We start from the raw sequence: 17,551 nt of genomic DNA, 5'->3' as shown, positions 1-17,551 counted from the left end.
GATAATATTAAATAAATGTTTGCATTAGTTTGTGCCATATTACCCTAGTACTCCTTTAATAGCTGCTGGTTGAACCACATCTTCATGATGTTATTTCTCCATTCCTCTGATCTCTGCTCAACCAAGCACCCGAAGTAACTCCCATGTCTCGAACCATTATTTCTCAAATATTCCCTTTGGAAAGTGTGCCCCAGTTTTAACATATCGCTTAAATTTCCAGTTGGGCATGTTACTGACATTCATCCTCTTTTCAATGACATAAGTAAATATCTGGCTCTTGTTTAAGAGACTAAAAATTACCACTCCACTCCATATTTATCTCCCCCTCTTCTAATGAGTTCACCAAATTCCTTTGTACAACCAGCTTAACCTCCCTTATCACATTTCCTGGATCAATTGTTAAACATGAGGTAGAGTGTAAGAGCGTACTCAGTATTGTTCGAGTAGATTCCAACCTACCCTAAAAAAATATGACATCCCTAATTCAATTGTTCCTACTAAATCATACCATCTAATCCCATATGCAATGTCTCTGGTGACATTCCTTATATTTGAAAGCATGGTCACACATTAATTGTTAAATATTTTGAAAGTATTCCTAAGTGTGTCAGTATATAGGAAATTTACTTCTGTTTTTTCAAAATCTGGCCAACATGTATAATTATTTATTGCCATGAGTTTACTGTCATTTTCAAGTATAACTCAAAAGGAAAGTGTGAGAAGTAAAAATGGATATTAAATTGGTTCGCATTGAAACTATTCCTCCCCTGCCAAGTAATAATTTGAGGAGCCAGACTGTTTTACATTGAACCTTCTTTGTGTGTTATAAATGGCGCTAGACTGCCTGAATACTTTTTCTTTATAATAATATTATCAGTTGTGACCAGGTTTTAGCTATTGAAGTCCAATGGCACTTTTATGAGAATAAGCAGTTTGATTCTTCAGCTGTAACAGTCAAATTTATCTTGCACTCTGAAAATCAAATACATCACAATTTCAAAATGCCTGTATATTATTTGGTATAACTCAACGTTTTGGTGGATTAAATGACGAAACCATTTCCCATTTCCAACACCATTTATTTTATTCACAAGTAAGAGACAAAAATATTTCTTAAATCAGTACTTTGAGATATAAACACATCACATTGCATAGGTGGTCATCTGGAAAAACAAATGGGCACACAGTCATCCTGGAACATCTAGCATGATGGGAAGGTAAGGGGAGGGAGGCCTTGAGATGGCTTCAAAGTCTCAGGGGAGTGCGCTTAAAGTCTCATGGCACTTGGTGGTCATCACGACCATACCACCCTCCCAATCTTCCATCCATCACACATGTACGCACATCTACTATTTACAAACTTTCTCTCTACATTGTATCCCCACAATGTGCTCAGGTAAGATTAAACCTTAAATAAGAACGCTTTCCGATCAAAAGTTGAACCTGGCCTGGGAAAAATACTTACTTCCCATTGGGTGCCATTATTTCTTATTTCACGCTTTTGTTAAAATATTGACTTCAGATTGAAGTAACTTATTCCATAGCATATTTTGGTGTGTTTTGGAAAAAAAAATTTAGATTTTCTACAGATTGTTTAAATACCTACATAAATTATCTAATTTTTGCTTTTGTTTCCCCCTTAATATTTTCCCCTTGGAGATTGTATTAAATTTGCCAACTGTGCGTTAAAAGCATGACTGAAAGTTTTTCTTTGAAGTGGCCAGCATAAATAATAGTAATAGATCGGAAAGTGTTTAATAAAATGGACCCGAGGGTCATAAAACTTTCTAGAGTCCAATTCTCAAAATATTTGGATCTGACTAAATAAAATGTTATAGGGACATATTGAGCAGAAGCTTATTTACATCATGCCATCAAAAACTTCTGGCAGCCTATCCGCTGGATGCCTCACTTGCATTTCAAATATGTATGCTATAAAAATGTAGTCATGAATGCAGTGTGCAAACTTCTCCCTCTGAAGTTTTCAATGTGCATTATCATTTCACATCATTATTCTGATGCGTTGAATCAATGTTCATTCTGGCCCTATTTGTGATTTCATTTGAATGAAATCCAGAATGATGCATGCATACATTCAACATAGGCTGCAACTGGGGAGGGAATTTTAAGTACAAAATATTGCTGGAGTTGAATCTTCAGCTGGTAGTCTAGATATTCGATGAAAAGTTGAGGCTATTATCACATGTACAAACCCAACTGTACTCACTTTCAATTTTACTCTCTCAGGGACAATCGATTTCTAAGCATAAAAATCCAGTAAAAAAATTCACACATTCATCTTTCATATGTTTGAGCATTTACTGTATTAGTATGAATATAGTCCCCCTCCCCCACATTTCTGTAACCTAATGATCTGAAAATGCTAATTCTTTTTAGTGCAAATATATATACCTCTCCCCACAATTTTCTACGTATCTTTCATCACAATGGTGGGGGGAGGGGGGAACTACATTCAGACCAATAGGACATATATTTCCTCCATATATAAAAGTGGATGAAGCAAACAAGTCATTTTCTACCATAAATTGCACTAATAATTTTTCAACTCTTGAAAATTTATTAGAGCACCCTCATGTTGGCAATCATTGAACATGCTCTCTAATGAAAAATAGGGCTTAAAAACCAGCAAATTTACAGCATGTGCCATTGACACATTTGATATGATCCATGGGTGGAATTTGTTAATTGGGCTCATGGTTATTATTAAGTGTTATTGCCACCTCACTACTTACTTTTTCATGTATTAATCAATGGATTGGACACTTGGGTAGCAACTATATTGGATATGTTGATATGGGTAAATGTGTCAGAAGTTGCACAATGCATATATGCATTTAGTACAGTCAATCTTTTCCAACTACCATGAGATGTTCTTCTCAATTTTTATTCCTCTCAACTCATGACGCACTGAGATTCTATGCATCGGGCATGTTTACGTGTACTCCTGCTCCACACATAATGGTAGTGTTTAATGCTCACTGTGTAAGGCCCTAAAATATAACATGCTGGCCCTACTACCTGGAGCAAAAACTAAAGAAGACAGTTAATTGATGAATCTATTTTACACAAACCCCTTAAAAAGAGATAATTATTTTAAATAAATGGGATGCAAGCAGCAAAAATATAAGGGTCATTGAGCACTGGGTTAAGCGAACAAGTATGCTCTTGGGTTGGTCTACTGCTTTCTCTCTTTCTCACACACATTCACTTCGCACATGCATTCTCGCTATATCGATCTCATTCACCACCTCTCATTCCTTTTATTCCTTCTTGTGAACCTGCAGTGACTGCAGCACCCTGAATTCTATTACAGTCTCTGTATAAAAAAAAAAAACACTCTTGAATTTCTGCAGACTTGGGGCAGCAAAACAAGCTTGTTTCACTTGCGTGGTAGCCTTTTTGCACCAACTTGACGTGCGTTATGTCAGTCCCACTCTCCAACATAAAGCATTCTGGGCTGCGGCTGGGGGATGAAGGCTCGTGTCGGGATGGGTAGTCTTCCGTATATGTGGTTGTAAGGGGAGTCCATGACTTCTGAATCTGCTGAAGAATTTTCATTAGAATTCGGAATTAATGACAGTGAAAAATGGTGGAGATTTGAACTGCAATTCATCTATGCCTTAATTACATACAATTTTCCATGTCGTTTGTGAAGCAGTGTGTGATTAGAATGCTTCTTTTATAAGGCACATTTGCTTGCATGATGACAATCAAATATGACTGTTTCACTTGTGTTCACCAAATTTTATGGGGAAAAAAATGATTAAATTGATCAATATGTAATTCCATTGGTGTAACTGGTGAACATATAAATGACTATTTTAAATATTCTCCTCACAATCACCAAAAATATAACCCAATAGCTGAAGATTTTCTTTTATCCACACGGTTAAAGAATAGAAATTCTTTCTCATTTGATTTGGCATTCAATGACAGAATTTTCAAAATGGTTCATTCACACAAGCAAATCAAAACTTCTATGAATTGCAAATTTCAGAAAATTCAATATTAATTAATTTCTCATTTTTGGCTGAAATATTTTTCCAAAAGAAAACTATGGTATTTTTTGTTGTACACAAGAGGACTTTCTCCTTCAAGATAGAAGCTTATAAAAAATCATAAAAGTCATTGGAATTGCTTGTGTAACAAAATTTTTATGAGGCAATAGAGGTTCATGATTAGGCAGGTGCTTCTGTGTACATCTTATTATTTAATGTTCTGTCACCAAATATCTAATCAACTCAGAGAGAAGACAGGAAAATTCATCATTAACATTTATTTCAAAAGGTTAAATGTAATTTGCAATGCATGAGATGAAAAAAATCATTTTCCTAACAAAAGCATAGAAAATCCAAGAAATGTTTTCCTTGTTTGGGAAAGATAACCCTGTGGAAATATGTAGGGGAGAAATTCTGCAGTTTCCATGAAAAGAATACAAAAATACCTGTTGTATAAGAAGTAATAAGCTAGTTTCTTGGGGTGCTAAGTTAAGATGCCTAGCTTATACCAAGGATTGGCCAAAAGTGGGCCATGATTTTATGACTGAGAATCTCATTTGACACCATTCTTGTGCATGATTTAGATTCGGCTGGTGATAAGAGTTTTAATGAGTCAAATAGTCTGCTTTAGTGAATAAAGTATAGCTTTTAATATGCTAATCCTGACAGTTTTCATCAGTTATACCTCAAAGAGATTGCTTTGAATTTGTTTAAATGGTTTCTTAAAATATCAACTTTTGATTATATTTTCACCTACGGTATGAAACTTAATAAAGACACTGAGATTGTTCTCTTTTATGAAACATCTATTTCAATTGCTCAGTTTCAGAGGAAGTGACAAAATTAATTCTTTGAAATAGGTGTCATGTGCTTTCAAAGTAAATTTTCACTATCTTACGTATAGCATATACTTTTGAAGATACAGGGAAGGAAATCCTATCCTGTAGGCTGCCCACAAAGCGTATGCCCTTCCAAACCCCCAAATCAACTGACACCTAGCTATACCCCTGCATTGTTGAAACACCTTCACAAACCCACGTAACTGTGTTTTAATTGGTGGAAAACTTTTGGCAAATTTGCAATGATTAATTGTTCGATTATTCTTCCTTTGACCTTACAACATTCATATTTTAGAGTCTTTTCATGGTGACTTAAATGTGATTAAAATCATATTATGATTTCTACAATTAACTTAATGAAAATTTGTATAAATAATTTGTAATCCTTAATGCCCATGCCAACTTATAAAGAGATAGGTAATACATCAATGCTACTTAAAATATAATAGTTTATTATCAATATAGTTAGGCACAGGAAAGCCTCACAAATAAGTACCATGTCACTATAGAACTATTTAATACTTGTGAAGAGGCCTAATTTAAGGTGATACGAGAGAAAAAATTATTGAGTTTTTAAGGTAAACTCCTAATGGCCTCCAAGAAATATTTATTTTGTAGTTATTTCTAAGGTTTTTCTGTTGCCTGTTATGTAGAATGAAAATTATGAACTGATATAATTGGTATATTAATAATACACAACTTCTAAAGCTACTGATTAACCATCAGGTAACCATACATAATGAAATTGCAAAATAAATTCAAATGCAATTTAAGCTGTTTCATAGTAGAAAGCACAGAATTGAAGACGGTTGAACTAGAGCCAGTAAGTCAAGAGTCTCAAACTCATGGATTGCATGCAGATATTTGTCCCTTTTTTTGGAAATGGTAATGGCCTTATAAGTGTGTAATTTTGGTTTTTTAATGTTTTCGGGTATTATGCAATATCTTCATGAAATTCAAGCAATTATTAGGACAGTATAGTGTTTTTTAACTAATAAATGTTTGTGTATTTATTTAAATTTTAACATTGAAAATTTAATGCAAACTTGAATGTAATTTCTTGGCTGAAGGATTAGACAAAATATCGATGATGGATTTGACACTACTTCCATATTTGAATATTATCTTAATTATTATTCAAGGCCTTACAATTAGAGGTGTAGTCCTTGAAAATATATGTGATAATTCTTTGGATTTCTATTGCACTTGTAAAATGAACGTAACTATGACTGTGAAACAATGGATAAAGGAAGTACCCGAGGCTGTAAACTTTAGAAAAGAGATAATAGGTCTTGGATTTCAAAATGGTCATTTTTATTTTGACGTGGTATCAGGAAAATTGATTCTTTCTGAATGTGGTAGTCCAAAGTTCCAAAGTTTACCGCCTTGGCTATTTCATTTTTCCATTGCACTTGTTCAACATCAGTGAAGAAATCAGTGTACAGCAGTTGAACTAACAGAAATTAGGTGTATCACACCTTTCATGTCCAGACTCTTTCAACTGTATGTGATTTGTGTTGGTTTGAGACCCCTAAAACAAGTGGGTTCTTGAGAGGGGGGGATTGCAGCTTACCCACATCCCAGATAATCCAGTAGCTTACGCACTTACTCTACCAATCAGCCAATCAAAATTCGTGCCATGCTCTTTAATGCCATTCACTTTTGGAAATGGTAAAGCAAAAAGAGGCTTTCATCGTGGCAAGCAGTCACTTAAACATTAATAAGACTGGATTGTACCATAGGGTCAGGCCGCTGGCTCCTGGGGGCGTGAGGGGTTGTTGGGTATGGGAGTGCCGTTGGGCAGGGTCATCCCGTACCGCACCATTTGGGCAACCATCCCGTACACACCCATTCCGCTGTCGATGCTCCTTGCATGCCACAGGGCCTGCTGGTGTGGGGGTGGCCCCTGGTGCCTTGGCAGTGGGTATCCGTGGTATGGGGACTCTCTTCCTGGGGGATGGTGTGCCAGGAGGTGTGGTGGGGGATGTGGGTGGTGATGGATGGGGTGAGGCATCGGCAGTGGCCCGTGCGGTTGGTGGTGGTGGTGTGGAGGACCTGCAACTGCTGATGGCGGTGCGGCATATCTGCGCTCACCGTCCCTTGCCTTCCTCTGCACGAAGTTTGGTACGCGAGCTCTCAAGCCGCAGTAGTAGGGGTCATCTGAAGGAAGAGATGTTTAGATCACAAAAGGCCACTAAATTGGATGGAAATCTATTCGCAGAGTACTTGTATAAACACAGTTTTGTTCAAAGTTCAAAGAAAAAATGCAAATGGAATGACTCTGAATTAACTGATGAAAATATTGATTGATCATCAATGACTTCAGAATTTTTCCAGGGAATCATAAATACAATTATGAGTGAGTTTTCTGATATCATAAATCCAGGGGCCCATTTATAATGATCACGGGTCAACTTTCAAGTTGTAGTCGTGCAACATTCAGATATTTCAAATGACAATTGATCTATCTCAGCACTTGTCTTAATTTCTCACATAGAATACATGATTTTAAATGTCTATGATATATCTACAGCTCTTTCCAGAGAACATATAAACTAACTAATAGTTTTTTTAGGTAAGTTTCTGCCATTGATGCCTTCTCTTCGTACAAATATGTTAATAATTCATCATGTGCACCTTGAAAATATTCATCAAATAATGAATAAGGGAAGAACAAATTTTAAGATAGTTAGAAAAACCACTGGTACCATTCTTTGAAGATCCGAATTATATTCTCTTCACACAGGGATATCCTCATTGAAATGAACGAATATCCTTAATTTCCCAACATATTATTATATCTCCGGTATTAAACATTATTCAAATTAAATTGTTGTGGATATTATGCCATTCAAATTTATGTTGCACTAATGTACTGACCATATTTCTTGTCCTTGGACTTGCTTTGCTTGGCACTCGTCCTTGAAGAGGCAAAAAGTTGTTTGAATTTGCCGCCTGCCTCCTCAGCGGTTTCACCAGGACTTGGGCGCCCACTATCCACATCCCTGGCGACCTCCTCTTCTTCCTCTGCATCCTCTGTGCCTTCATAGTCCGGCTTTGGGGGATGAACGGTGATACCACTCATTAATTGTGAATATTTTATTTTATGCATTATTTTTAATCCACTGCCTTTATGCTTTGTACAATTTCAAACTCCCCAAGTAACATTTTCTTCGCTAATAATATCATCGAATCTGATGAAAATTATTTGGCAAAATTTTCTCATTATCTTTGCATATACCTGTAATTGCTCTATATTCTATGTTTTTATATTTACTTTTCAATGCAACCACCCACCAATGAAGGTTCTAAAAGTTGATGTTCATAAAAATTATAGTTTTATGCTAAATAGGGAAAATTAGAGCATACCATATGCCATTTGGGTCAAACTCTTGGCCATGCCACACCTGTTTTAATGCATGGCAACATGGTCCAAACCCCCAATCTCTACCTTTCAAACTTATGTAAGATAGTAGAATTTTATGATCATTTTATACCTTTCCAAAGTGAATATTTGAATTAGACGTTTGAATAATGTGTACATAATACAATTATGGCATCTGAAAGTAAACATTTAGTTTGGCAATATGCAAGTATGAAGTTGAGTACAAACATGGGGTATTAAAATACGTATCATCAGAAGGCTCTAGTTAATAATCATACATTGACTGCTTTCCCTATATCATAAAACTAATCAACTAAAATTGTTAAGAAGATAGTAATACATTTTGTGTTGGTAAGCAAACAAAGATTCTAACCCTGATCTGTTCTTAAAATGTCTCATGTGATGCTTGAATGACTTCGTATGGCCTCTGGAAATTCTGAACAATTATAAGGAGTAGATGTTTGCCTAATGTTGAACATTTTCACTAGAGTGATTAATGGCATAAGAATGTCCATTATATTGCGTATTTATTTTGAGGTCATCCCATCTTTTCTGTACCTTTAATTGCATACTGTAACATGAATGTCTGCTAAGCAGTGCCTTCAGATCAAAAGGCCGTCACTATAGTGTACACACCTTGGGTATTTCATGTGGATGGTATGTTCCTGCATCTCGTGGTGGAAGTTTGGGTGGTCTTTCTCCTCTGCTATTCCTCATCTGTTGTGGCCCACCCTGCTCCTTGTTTGCACCAGCCACACTTGCTACACTGTATGGATCTTCATCTGGGATGGGGATTCTTGGCCTGTTGCGTATGTCCAATACTCTCTTGGCTGTGGAGTAAACAAGGTACGTAATGTAAATAAGTTACAACCAACCAATTTGATTTATTAAATACATTTCAGAATTATCTTGTCCATATTAATCTGGATATGAGAGATGCAATAACATGTCAACAAAGGGAAGATTGTGGAAACCACTTCACTTTGGAGACAAAACAATTAAAAGTTGTGTAAAAATCTTTTAAGTTTTTTCATGAGGAATAATTCAAGTTGTGAACAGGAGGACAGTAATAGAGGAGATAAAGGCTTTCTCTTCCCAATCAGATCCAGTTATGCTATCCATTAGTGGTTACTTTTCATTGCATTTTATTGATCATAAAAACGTGACTATATCAAAATTATTGCAATGATTTTAAAATCCCGGCGGTGTTGAATATTTTTCAGAGGTATCTCGATCCCTACTTGAGATGATTTGTGGAGGGCACTATGAGTGAGTAAACCGTCCGTCGGATGGGACGTTAAGCTGCGGACCCCCTTGGCGCCTTTCGTTAAAAGTAGGTTAATGCCGACGCCGGGTTTCTCTCCACCCTTCATCTTTTCCTGTCCATCCCCTATGGCGCAAATGACCTCAGCTGTCGGTCGCCTCCTCTAAATACAACTACTAACATTGGTAGTCCAGCGGGTAGAGCACTGGTCTCCTGACCGAAGGGCCCGGGTTCTATTCTGGGTAACGCCTCTGGGCACACACCTTTTCACCCAAGATTTTCCAGTTACCAGATGTCCTGGGAAACCGTAGGCGGAACAGAGAAAGGAATTCGACCCCCTCCCCAGATGTGTCAATTTCACACGCCATTCGGCATAGTATTCGGTGAACTCTATCGTCAACTATTAGAACAACCTTCAGCTTGATTACTATGGTAGTGGTTATTAAGGGGTGTTGTGAGTCAGTGTCCAATTGCTCCAGGCAGAACACTTACTTTATTTATGAACAATTAATAATCCGACGTCAAAGTAACCTAACCTCGGAACAATTGGACACTACTGTAGTCAAGTAGGTAGAGCGCTGAGATACTGGCTGGAGGGCTTGGGTTCGATTTCCTGCCTCTGTAAGCATGCCTTTTGACCATGTATTCCTGGGAAACCAGAGGCGGCATAGGAAAAGGAACTGGCATATCTGCCTTGCTAACGTGTAGATTTCGCAATCTCCATAAGGTTTAGTATTAGGTGAGCACTTCCATCATCCACCAAACGATTATTTTCTTTGGGTTCATTACTGTATCCTCAATTAATCGTGATATCAAATAGTTTGATAATTTGTCAAGCTACTTATGCACCATAATGACCACAATTAATTTTTTTATGAAGAATGATACCTATTCGACAAAATCCGAATGCCGGCCCCTCAACTGAGTTACAACGAACTGAATGGTAGGTATGCAATTTGATGTGTCGCTTCCAGGAGCAAAAATAGCTTCAACGGTAATCTATTGCGAGAAAAGTCCGAAAGTTTTGAGAAAATTTCAACCGAAAGCTGAATTTCGGGCGTTCCAGTCTCCCGGAGAATGTTGCAAGGGGGAAAAATCCCCGGGACCGAGAGCGATTCCTGGGGGCATTAACATCGGAAACGCCGAGCGCAAACAAACATATTTTGTTTTTATCCTAGATGTCTCCTCTACCTCCCTCCACCCCCCACCTTTTCCTTCACTCCCACCGCCTCTGCTTTCCCCCCCCTCCACCTCCCTTCTTCACCAAACCCCCCTCCCCACGCGCCAACAACCCGACCTTCCACCTACGTCCTCCTGACTCCTGGGGTTGACGAACGCAATCGGGATAAATCCAACGACCCTGCTCCGAACTGCGAATTTAAAATTCAACGGCCGCCCTCGAGAAGGGGACGTCCCTCGCTGGAATTTCCGTACCGCCGACGTCGGCTGAGGGCAAACATTTGAATCATGATTCAAAGGGGATCGGACGAGTTCACTCCGGCCACTCTTTGAGTATGAAAAAAGAAAAAAAAATAAGAATCCGTGTGTGGTGTCGAGGTACTCCGAGCCATAAATGTCCGTCACATACTCGCCGTACCCCTCTGTGGGGTGGAGAGAGCGTTTTTACGTCCCTTCCAGGCTGATGCTTTCGATTGTCTCGAGACTTCTTAAGATTTCGAAACCGCGGCTGGATCGCGATAGCAACCGTAACAACATATCTCTCGTCTGAGAAAACAACGTTTTTAATATCGAGTTCATGCGTCTTTATTTTTTTTGATTCGCTTTGGATGTTTGCCCTTTCATCGATGTGCAGGTACTTCAAGCTTGGAAGCGCTCTCAGAACGCGCGCACATTTGAAGTGGACGGAGAAGAATTTACTGCGGAAGAGGTCTTTCTCTCTCTCTCTCCGCTCATTCAGTCAGGATTTCGACCCGTTACCTGCCACGGGAGGACAATGCACGAGGAACTTTCAAGTTCCTCGTCACCCAACTCACTCACCAGTGACAAGCTATTTTGCATTTAATTTTTTACGTCTATTCTTTTAATTTATGCGAGATCATTATTACTGGAGTGCTGTATGCGTTTTTGACCTTTGCATTGGATGAGTGCATTCTATTATGTTATCCAAGTACGCTCGCAATTATTTTCCCTACGTATTATTTAATTCCATCAATTTAGAATTAATCGAGTGTTATTCAATTGTATCCATTGAAACAAATTATTATTTTTTAAATATTAACAGGCATTTAATTTTATTGCACGTTACCGCGCATTTTTACACTATAATTCATTTGGGCATGCAAATATCAAGGGTGTCGACAAGGGGTTTAGCATAAGAAATAGAAGCTGATTTGTTCAGTCAGTGCACTGTACGCGTAGTTACTTCATTTGACTCTTCATTTGAGCTTTAGTACTTGTAGCCATACCCAATATTTGTAATCAAAATTTAAACTTTGGTAAACCCTCACAAGTAGGTGTTTTGCATGATTACTGGAGTGACCCCCTCCCCTCAGATGCCCTCGGGACAACCTCGATCGCGATCGTTATACCAGTGCAATGGATGTCACGTTGCCAAGAGTTTGGGTAAAAGTGCTCGGTGAGCTACAATAAATCCATAACTAATGGCTATCAGGCGTAACGAGGTTGAACCTATTTCTTCCACTAGCGGCGACTCCTGAAGCACAGTTACGTTGAAAAATAGAAACAATAGGCGCGAAAGAATACTTTCAACACGGATCCTTGCGGTGAAAAAATAATGGCACGTCGATCTGAGTTATCGACATTGCTTGGTTCTACTGTCGTTTGCTAGGAAGGTCCTCGAATCAAGATGGCTTCTGATTGTTAGTGTCGTTTAGAGTAGAGCGGTGGCGAATCCGATTCTCGCAAGGCGTCAACATCCGTCCGTCCGTCCGACTGGAGGTCGATGTTTTCGTATCGCCCCCCACTCACTCCGTTTTGACCTTCCACTCTCCTCTCTTCCCTCGCTCAACTCTCCCACACACGCTCTCTCCCTCCCACACTCAATTCTCCTACCCTCTTGTTTCTAAACCTTGTCTATTTATCGCCCACTTCCACATCTTCACCCACCTTTCTCCTATGGATGCATTTTTGTCCCTTCTCTTTCTGACATCACCGTTTGTTGTTACGGTACATCTTTTTTTTGTCTTCGATTCTCATCTTTCTCGTCTTTCCATTGACGCTGTTTGCCATCTCCTTTGTCTTTACTGCAAGAGCATAGTTCATTTCCCTCCGTCGTGCACGACCCCAGTACATCTTCTTACGCCACGTTTCCATCAGCATGTTTTCCAAAAGCTTTTTCACGATAGTGATTCCTTTAGCGCTTTATTTGCTCCTTTCAAAGATCTTTAATATCAGTGGATTTTTTTATTATTGTACTTGGCGAATGATTTTTGATTACTTTTATCGAGGGAATGATTTTATTACCCTTCGACGTATTTTTACGAATCCATCTGTTATCCATCCATCATGGCTAACGTGATTGTTTGGTACGCACGCAAAAACGTACTCGGTCATAATTCGGAATATAACTCTTTGTCAGGTTCTTGAGTCTTTAATTTGAACTTTTCTCTTACCATTTCGCCAGATGAGGGCTTCATAAATATCGAGCCAATGAGAAAATTTGTTTTACTGACTGATAATGCTTGATCAAAATCAGTATCTGAAACACACCGCGGTGTTCGGCTAATTTGGCTTAAGTATCAAGTAATCTTTGGCAATTCCTAAATATTTTGCTTATAAAAATTGCGTATCGACACCTTATAGCAAATTCATGCTGAAATTCGGCTAAAAATTAATAATATCAATCGCAGTTTCATGCTTTAAGTCCTGGCGAATAAATTATATTGTTTCCACAGCTACGTCCTTTCCACAGTGTTAGGTGCTCTCTCATAATTTCGGATGGAATACCAATATATTCTCTTTCTTTTTGGATATCATAGCTATTATAATTTATATTCAAAGGTCTATAACAACACGTTCGTAGCACACCATGATTTCATGACGACCGAAGGTGATAATGTTAATATATCTCAACAGTAGGAAAAATAGTATTCGAAGAGAACAAAAAAAGCTACATCCAGCGATGCCCATCAATCAAATGTTGAAATTCCAAGCTCAAAATGGTGACTTTAGGCCGTTTATATGGAATCTGTGTTCATTTAGATTCTCTCCATGGATTCAACCCGAAAATAATTCTTTCGACTGGGAACTATTTATTCCTTTGATGCTATACCTAGGCGGGTACATCGTTGTTTAGATCGAAGACGTCGTTTTTTGTCGTTAATATTCATGTCAGTGTATTCACGTCCTCTAATTTATCCACGAATCGTATATTCTAGTGTGATCGTTTGGATGCGTCGCCCGGGGCAGGAACGAATCGAAGCTCGAATTCTTCTACCCCATCCCCCCCACACAATGCTCACATCTTGGCCCGCCTTCCCCGCCGTCCAGTTATATTTCCCGGGGTCGCATTCCGTCGCCTCCATTTCTCCCTGTCCACTCCCCGGTGTCCTCTTCCCCCCTTTCCCTCCACTCACAAATCCCCTTGACCGTTAGACACAACAACTACTGCTTGCTTATGCGGACGGTGTCCAGGCGAAGGGATGGGGTGGAGCAAGAGGCGAGGGGCACACGCGCGGGAGGCGCCAACTCATCCTTTTGGCGCCCCCTCGCGACACGAGGAAGAGAAATACCCTGGAGTAAGATCGGTGGTCGGTGAGGGGTCATTTATAGGATGCCGCGTAATCTCGATCGCCAACCACACCTCCCCGGGGTTTCCGTACGATAACAAAATCAAAGCCAAATCACAATAATCAACCCGAAGGTTGGTTTGATGGCTAAGAGGAGAGCTCACTTGATATAAAGTCCTACACTGCGTGTGAAATTCAAACATTAGCAGGGTAAGGGGAGCAGTTCTTTCCTCTGTGTCGCCTGCGTTTTTCTTGGAAGATTTAATATCTCAAAAATATCACATGACTTTGGTGAATCAGTGGGTGTCCAGAGTGGCGGGGAATCGGGGGATGTCTAGTAATCCGATCACTGTTAAGTATCAGGCATCGTTTAATTTATATTCAATCGTTGATTGTTCCGAGGCTACAATTTAACTTGCATTCGTTACTGATTTCACTAACTGGTAATGCGTTACACAAAAATGTTTCAGAAATGGAGAACAGATAAATACATGGGCGGCGACTTGAACGAGTATCTCACAGTGGAGCTCGTGCTGACTACATTGCCTGCATAAACATTTGTACACAATACATTCAAATGTATGCTTTCTTGAGTCGTCTCTGCGGATCAACATTTTTGGTAAGTGCGGTGAATACGCCATGCCTTCAGGCCTTCTAAATGCTGATTTACATTTAGGGGGTAATTCTGTAAGAGTGAAGAACAAAAGGCATTGTAGTAGAGAGATTAATTTCTGATTACGTGTGCAACCGGGCGCAAGCTCTTAACGAGAAACCTATTTGAGCTCTCGCCAAAAATCAAGTCGATGGCGGGGACATGGATGCGGTTTTCGTTCATTACATGCTCTTTAAGCATGAATTTGAATAGATACTGTTTTTACAGTTTTGATATTTGCATTATATAAGAAATTCCTCACGAATGAGCTTTACTTTAATACAACAAAATATGTGGCGAGCAGTGAAGACATTTGTATATGAGGAAGAGGAAAGAATAACAAGAAAAGGCACGGATTAAAATACAGGCACAAAATTCAAGCTTCCGAAGTCTAACGCGGGTGAGAGTTCAAGAGTCGCGATGGTGAACGGTTATAATTAAACTGAGCTTCACCACTTAACTTTAAGGCGAAATGATGAGGTGGTTCAGATTTTAAAAATGGGATAAATTGGTGTAAATTAGATTTTAAATACCTTTCGATGCGTCAAACTAGCTTTTCCGAATGGAAATTCAGGATTCCTGATTGAAAATTAAAAATTATCGCCTAAAATATTACACTCATACTCACCGAGCAGAACTTGCACAAAAATTGGATTCTCCTCCGGAAAGACCTAAGAACATAACACTGATAACAGCTGAAGTATGTAGAAAAATCTGTTTGGGTGAATAACGCAATACTTCATAAGCTGGCAAGGTCCGAAACTCGCATATGCTTTCGGGTGCACGGTTGAGAAATCGCGCGTTTGTGTGCGAAGGCGAGAGGGAGGGGAAAAGGGCTTCTGAGAGGGAGACAGAGAGAGAGAGAGAGAGAGAGAGAGAGAGAGAGAGAGAGAGAGAGAGAGAGAGAGAGAGAGGAAAGAGTGGAAAGGAAGATGGAAAGAAAGTATTCGTGGGGAAGGTGGTCGGTGGGAAAGTGGGAGGGAAGTGGGCGGGTGGGATCGTCGAGGGTGGACGAGTGTAATAGGGGTCTGGAGATCGGGTGGCGTAACCTTCGCCAGGCGTAAACCTACCCTCCCCCTCCCCAGCCACCCACCCCAAGCACGTCATAATGGAGTCTTCCTAAAAATACTCCTCACCGAACCACTTCACTCTTTTTTTCTTCATCCCACTCGCCGAAAAAAGCGAATGCAAAACATGAACTTCTGGACAAATCGAAATGCGTGAGGCACGCAGTCGGCTCCGGTGTCTTCCTGGGCGGTCGATACCGTCGTGAACAATAGCGGACGATACGGGGTTGTGGGGACTGGATTGGAGCGATGTTACCTGTCAAACCTAGGTGTGAGGTGGGAAAACCAATGGGGACTTTTTGCTCTAAACAGAAGGGCAAACGGAGGTGAGAGTTATTTTGCCGGAATCTCTACATAATTTATGGCATGAATTTCGTATCCTACCCATGCACAAGAAATCTCCACGAGAAACACGTACCCATCGGATTTTATGTTAATACTAAAGGAATACTTCAAACATGTAATTGGTCATCGAGACGAATGTGACAGATTTAGCTGAATAGAATGACGGTCAAGTTTTCCTAATAAATACTTTTTCCCGCCGTAAAAATATTGAATAAAAGAGAAAAAAATATTACAAGCCTCACGACGGATTATGTATGAGGGTAAGCATAGGCACATTTTATGATAATGCATCAAAACACGAGTCGTATCTGATAAATATATTTTGTAGAATTTTGTTCAAACATGCAGTCTGGCCTAGTAGTGTGCAAGGTCTCATCTATTGAGCCACTTGCTAGGGGAAACTGAACCTCTGTATCCTTCGGTTTGCATTAACAACATTGCAATCTCTACCAAGGTGGTATCGCCCGAGATAACCGAGGACCTATGAAAACAATTAATCATTTTTGCATTTTTCATGTTTTTTGAGCAACGCAAGGGCTGCACGATATCGCTATGATATTTGAATGACCCTATAAACGCAAAAAACGCGCAATAAATGATTTTTTTTAGAACCCGTAGAAGAAGAAAGAGCAATGAAAAATACAGCGGATTTTATATTCCGACCGGTACAAATTTCCTAAGCGTGTACCCATATGTTACCAATTTCTTCCTTAAAATCGCCATTGAAGAAGCAAGGAGCTAGAAGACAGGGGCGCATATGATTTTCATGCGTAGTTGGTTTGGTGAATCGTTCACAAAATAATTGGTATTGGAAATGTTGAATGTTCACTTTTCATTATTTTTGATTCGATAGGCGATGGCTGTGGAGGAATACTGCGCAGATGGATGCAGATATCTGCGAAGACGCAGATGTATCTGGCTTCTCTTTCTCTCAATCTCTCTCCCATCCAACTCTCCTTTTTCTTTCTCTTTCGCCGTCCTGAGCTCTCTCTCTCTCTCTCCCTCGCTCGCTCCTTATACGCCCAGCCGACGCGAGACGCCCACCGCACACCCACTCCCGATGGCCATTTCATCTCCCCTCTGCACTCCTTGCCTCCTCCTTGTGTATGCCCTGCTGCCGCCCCTTCTCCCGACCATTCCTTCCATCCACCTTCTCGTTGAGTGGGCTTCTTCTTCTCTCCTGAGGTGCCACGTCACCTTCCTCCTGCACGACCTCATCCTCCCCCGCAAATGATTTTCACCCCTCTCACCATCTTTCTTCTGAGCTGAGG

At 39.7% G+C, this 17,551-nt stretch overlaps 1 protein-coding gene across 2 annotated transcripts in view; it reads right to left on the bottom strand.

Moving 5' to 3' along the window:
* Positions 1-1,067: 1,067 nt before the first annotated feature.
* The window catches only part of LOC139688035 (uncharacterized), a 200,873-nt gene continuing 184,389 nt past the window's right edge, over positions 1,068-17,551 (bottom strand). Inside the window, exons 7-10 of one of the 2 annotated variants that reach the window (XM_071585440.1) lie at positions 8,880-9,073; positions 7,739-7,913; positions 6,707-7,018; positions 1,068-3,564 (exon numbers count right to left, since the gene is read on the bottom strand). In XM_071585440.1, the coding sequence (XP_071441541.1) occupies positions 3,446-3,564; positions 6,707-7,018; positions 7,739-7,913; positions 8,880-9,073 (800 nt within the window). In that variant the 3' untranslated portion in view covers positions 1,068-3,445. The remainder of the gene's footprint in view (positions 3,565-6,706; positions 7,019-7,738; positions 7,914-8,879; positions 9,074-17,551) is intronic. The other variant, XM_071585441.1, reaches the window with a different exon arrangement.

The sequence above is a fragment of the Hetaerina americana genome, unplaced genomic scaffold, assembly GCF_022747635.1.
Source record: "Hetaerina americana unplaced genomic scaffold, ioHetAmer1.1.p SCAF_2, whole genome shotgun sequence".
NCBI classification, from domain to species: domain Eukaryota; kingdom Metazoa; phylum Arthropoda; class Insecta; order Odonata; family Calopterygidae; genus Hetaerina; species Hetaerina americana.
This window is presented reverse-complemented; position numbering and strand designations above follow the sequence as displayed.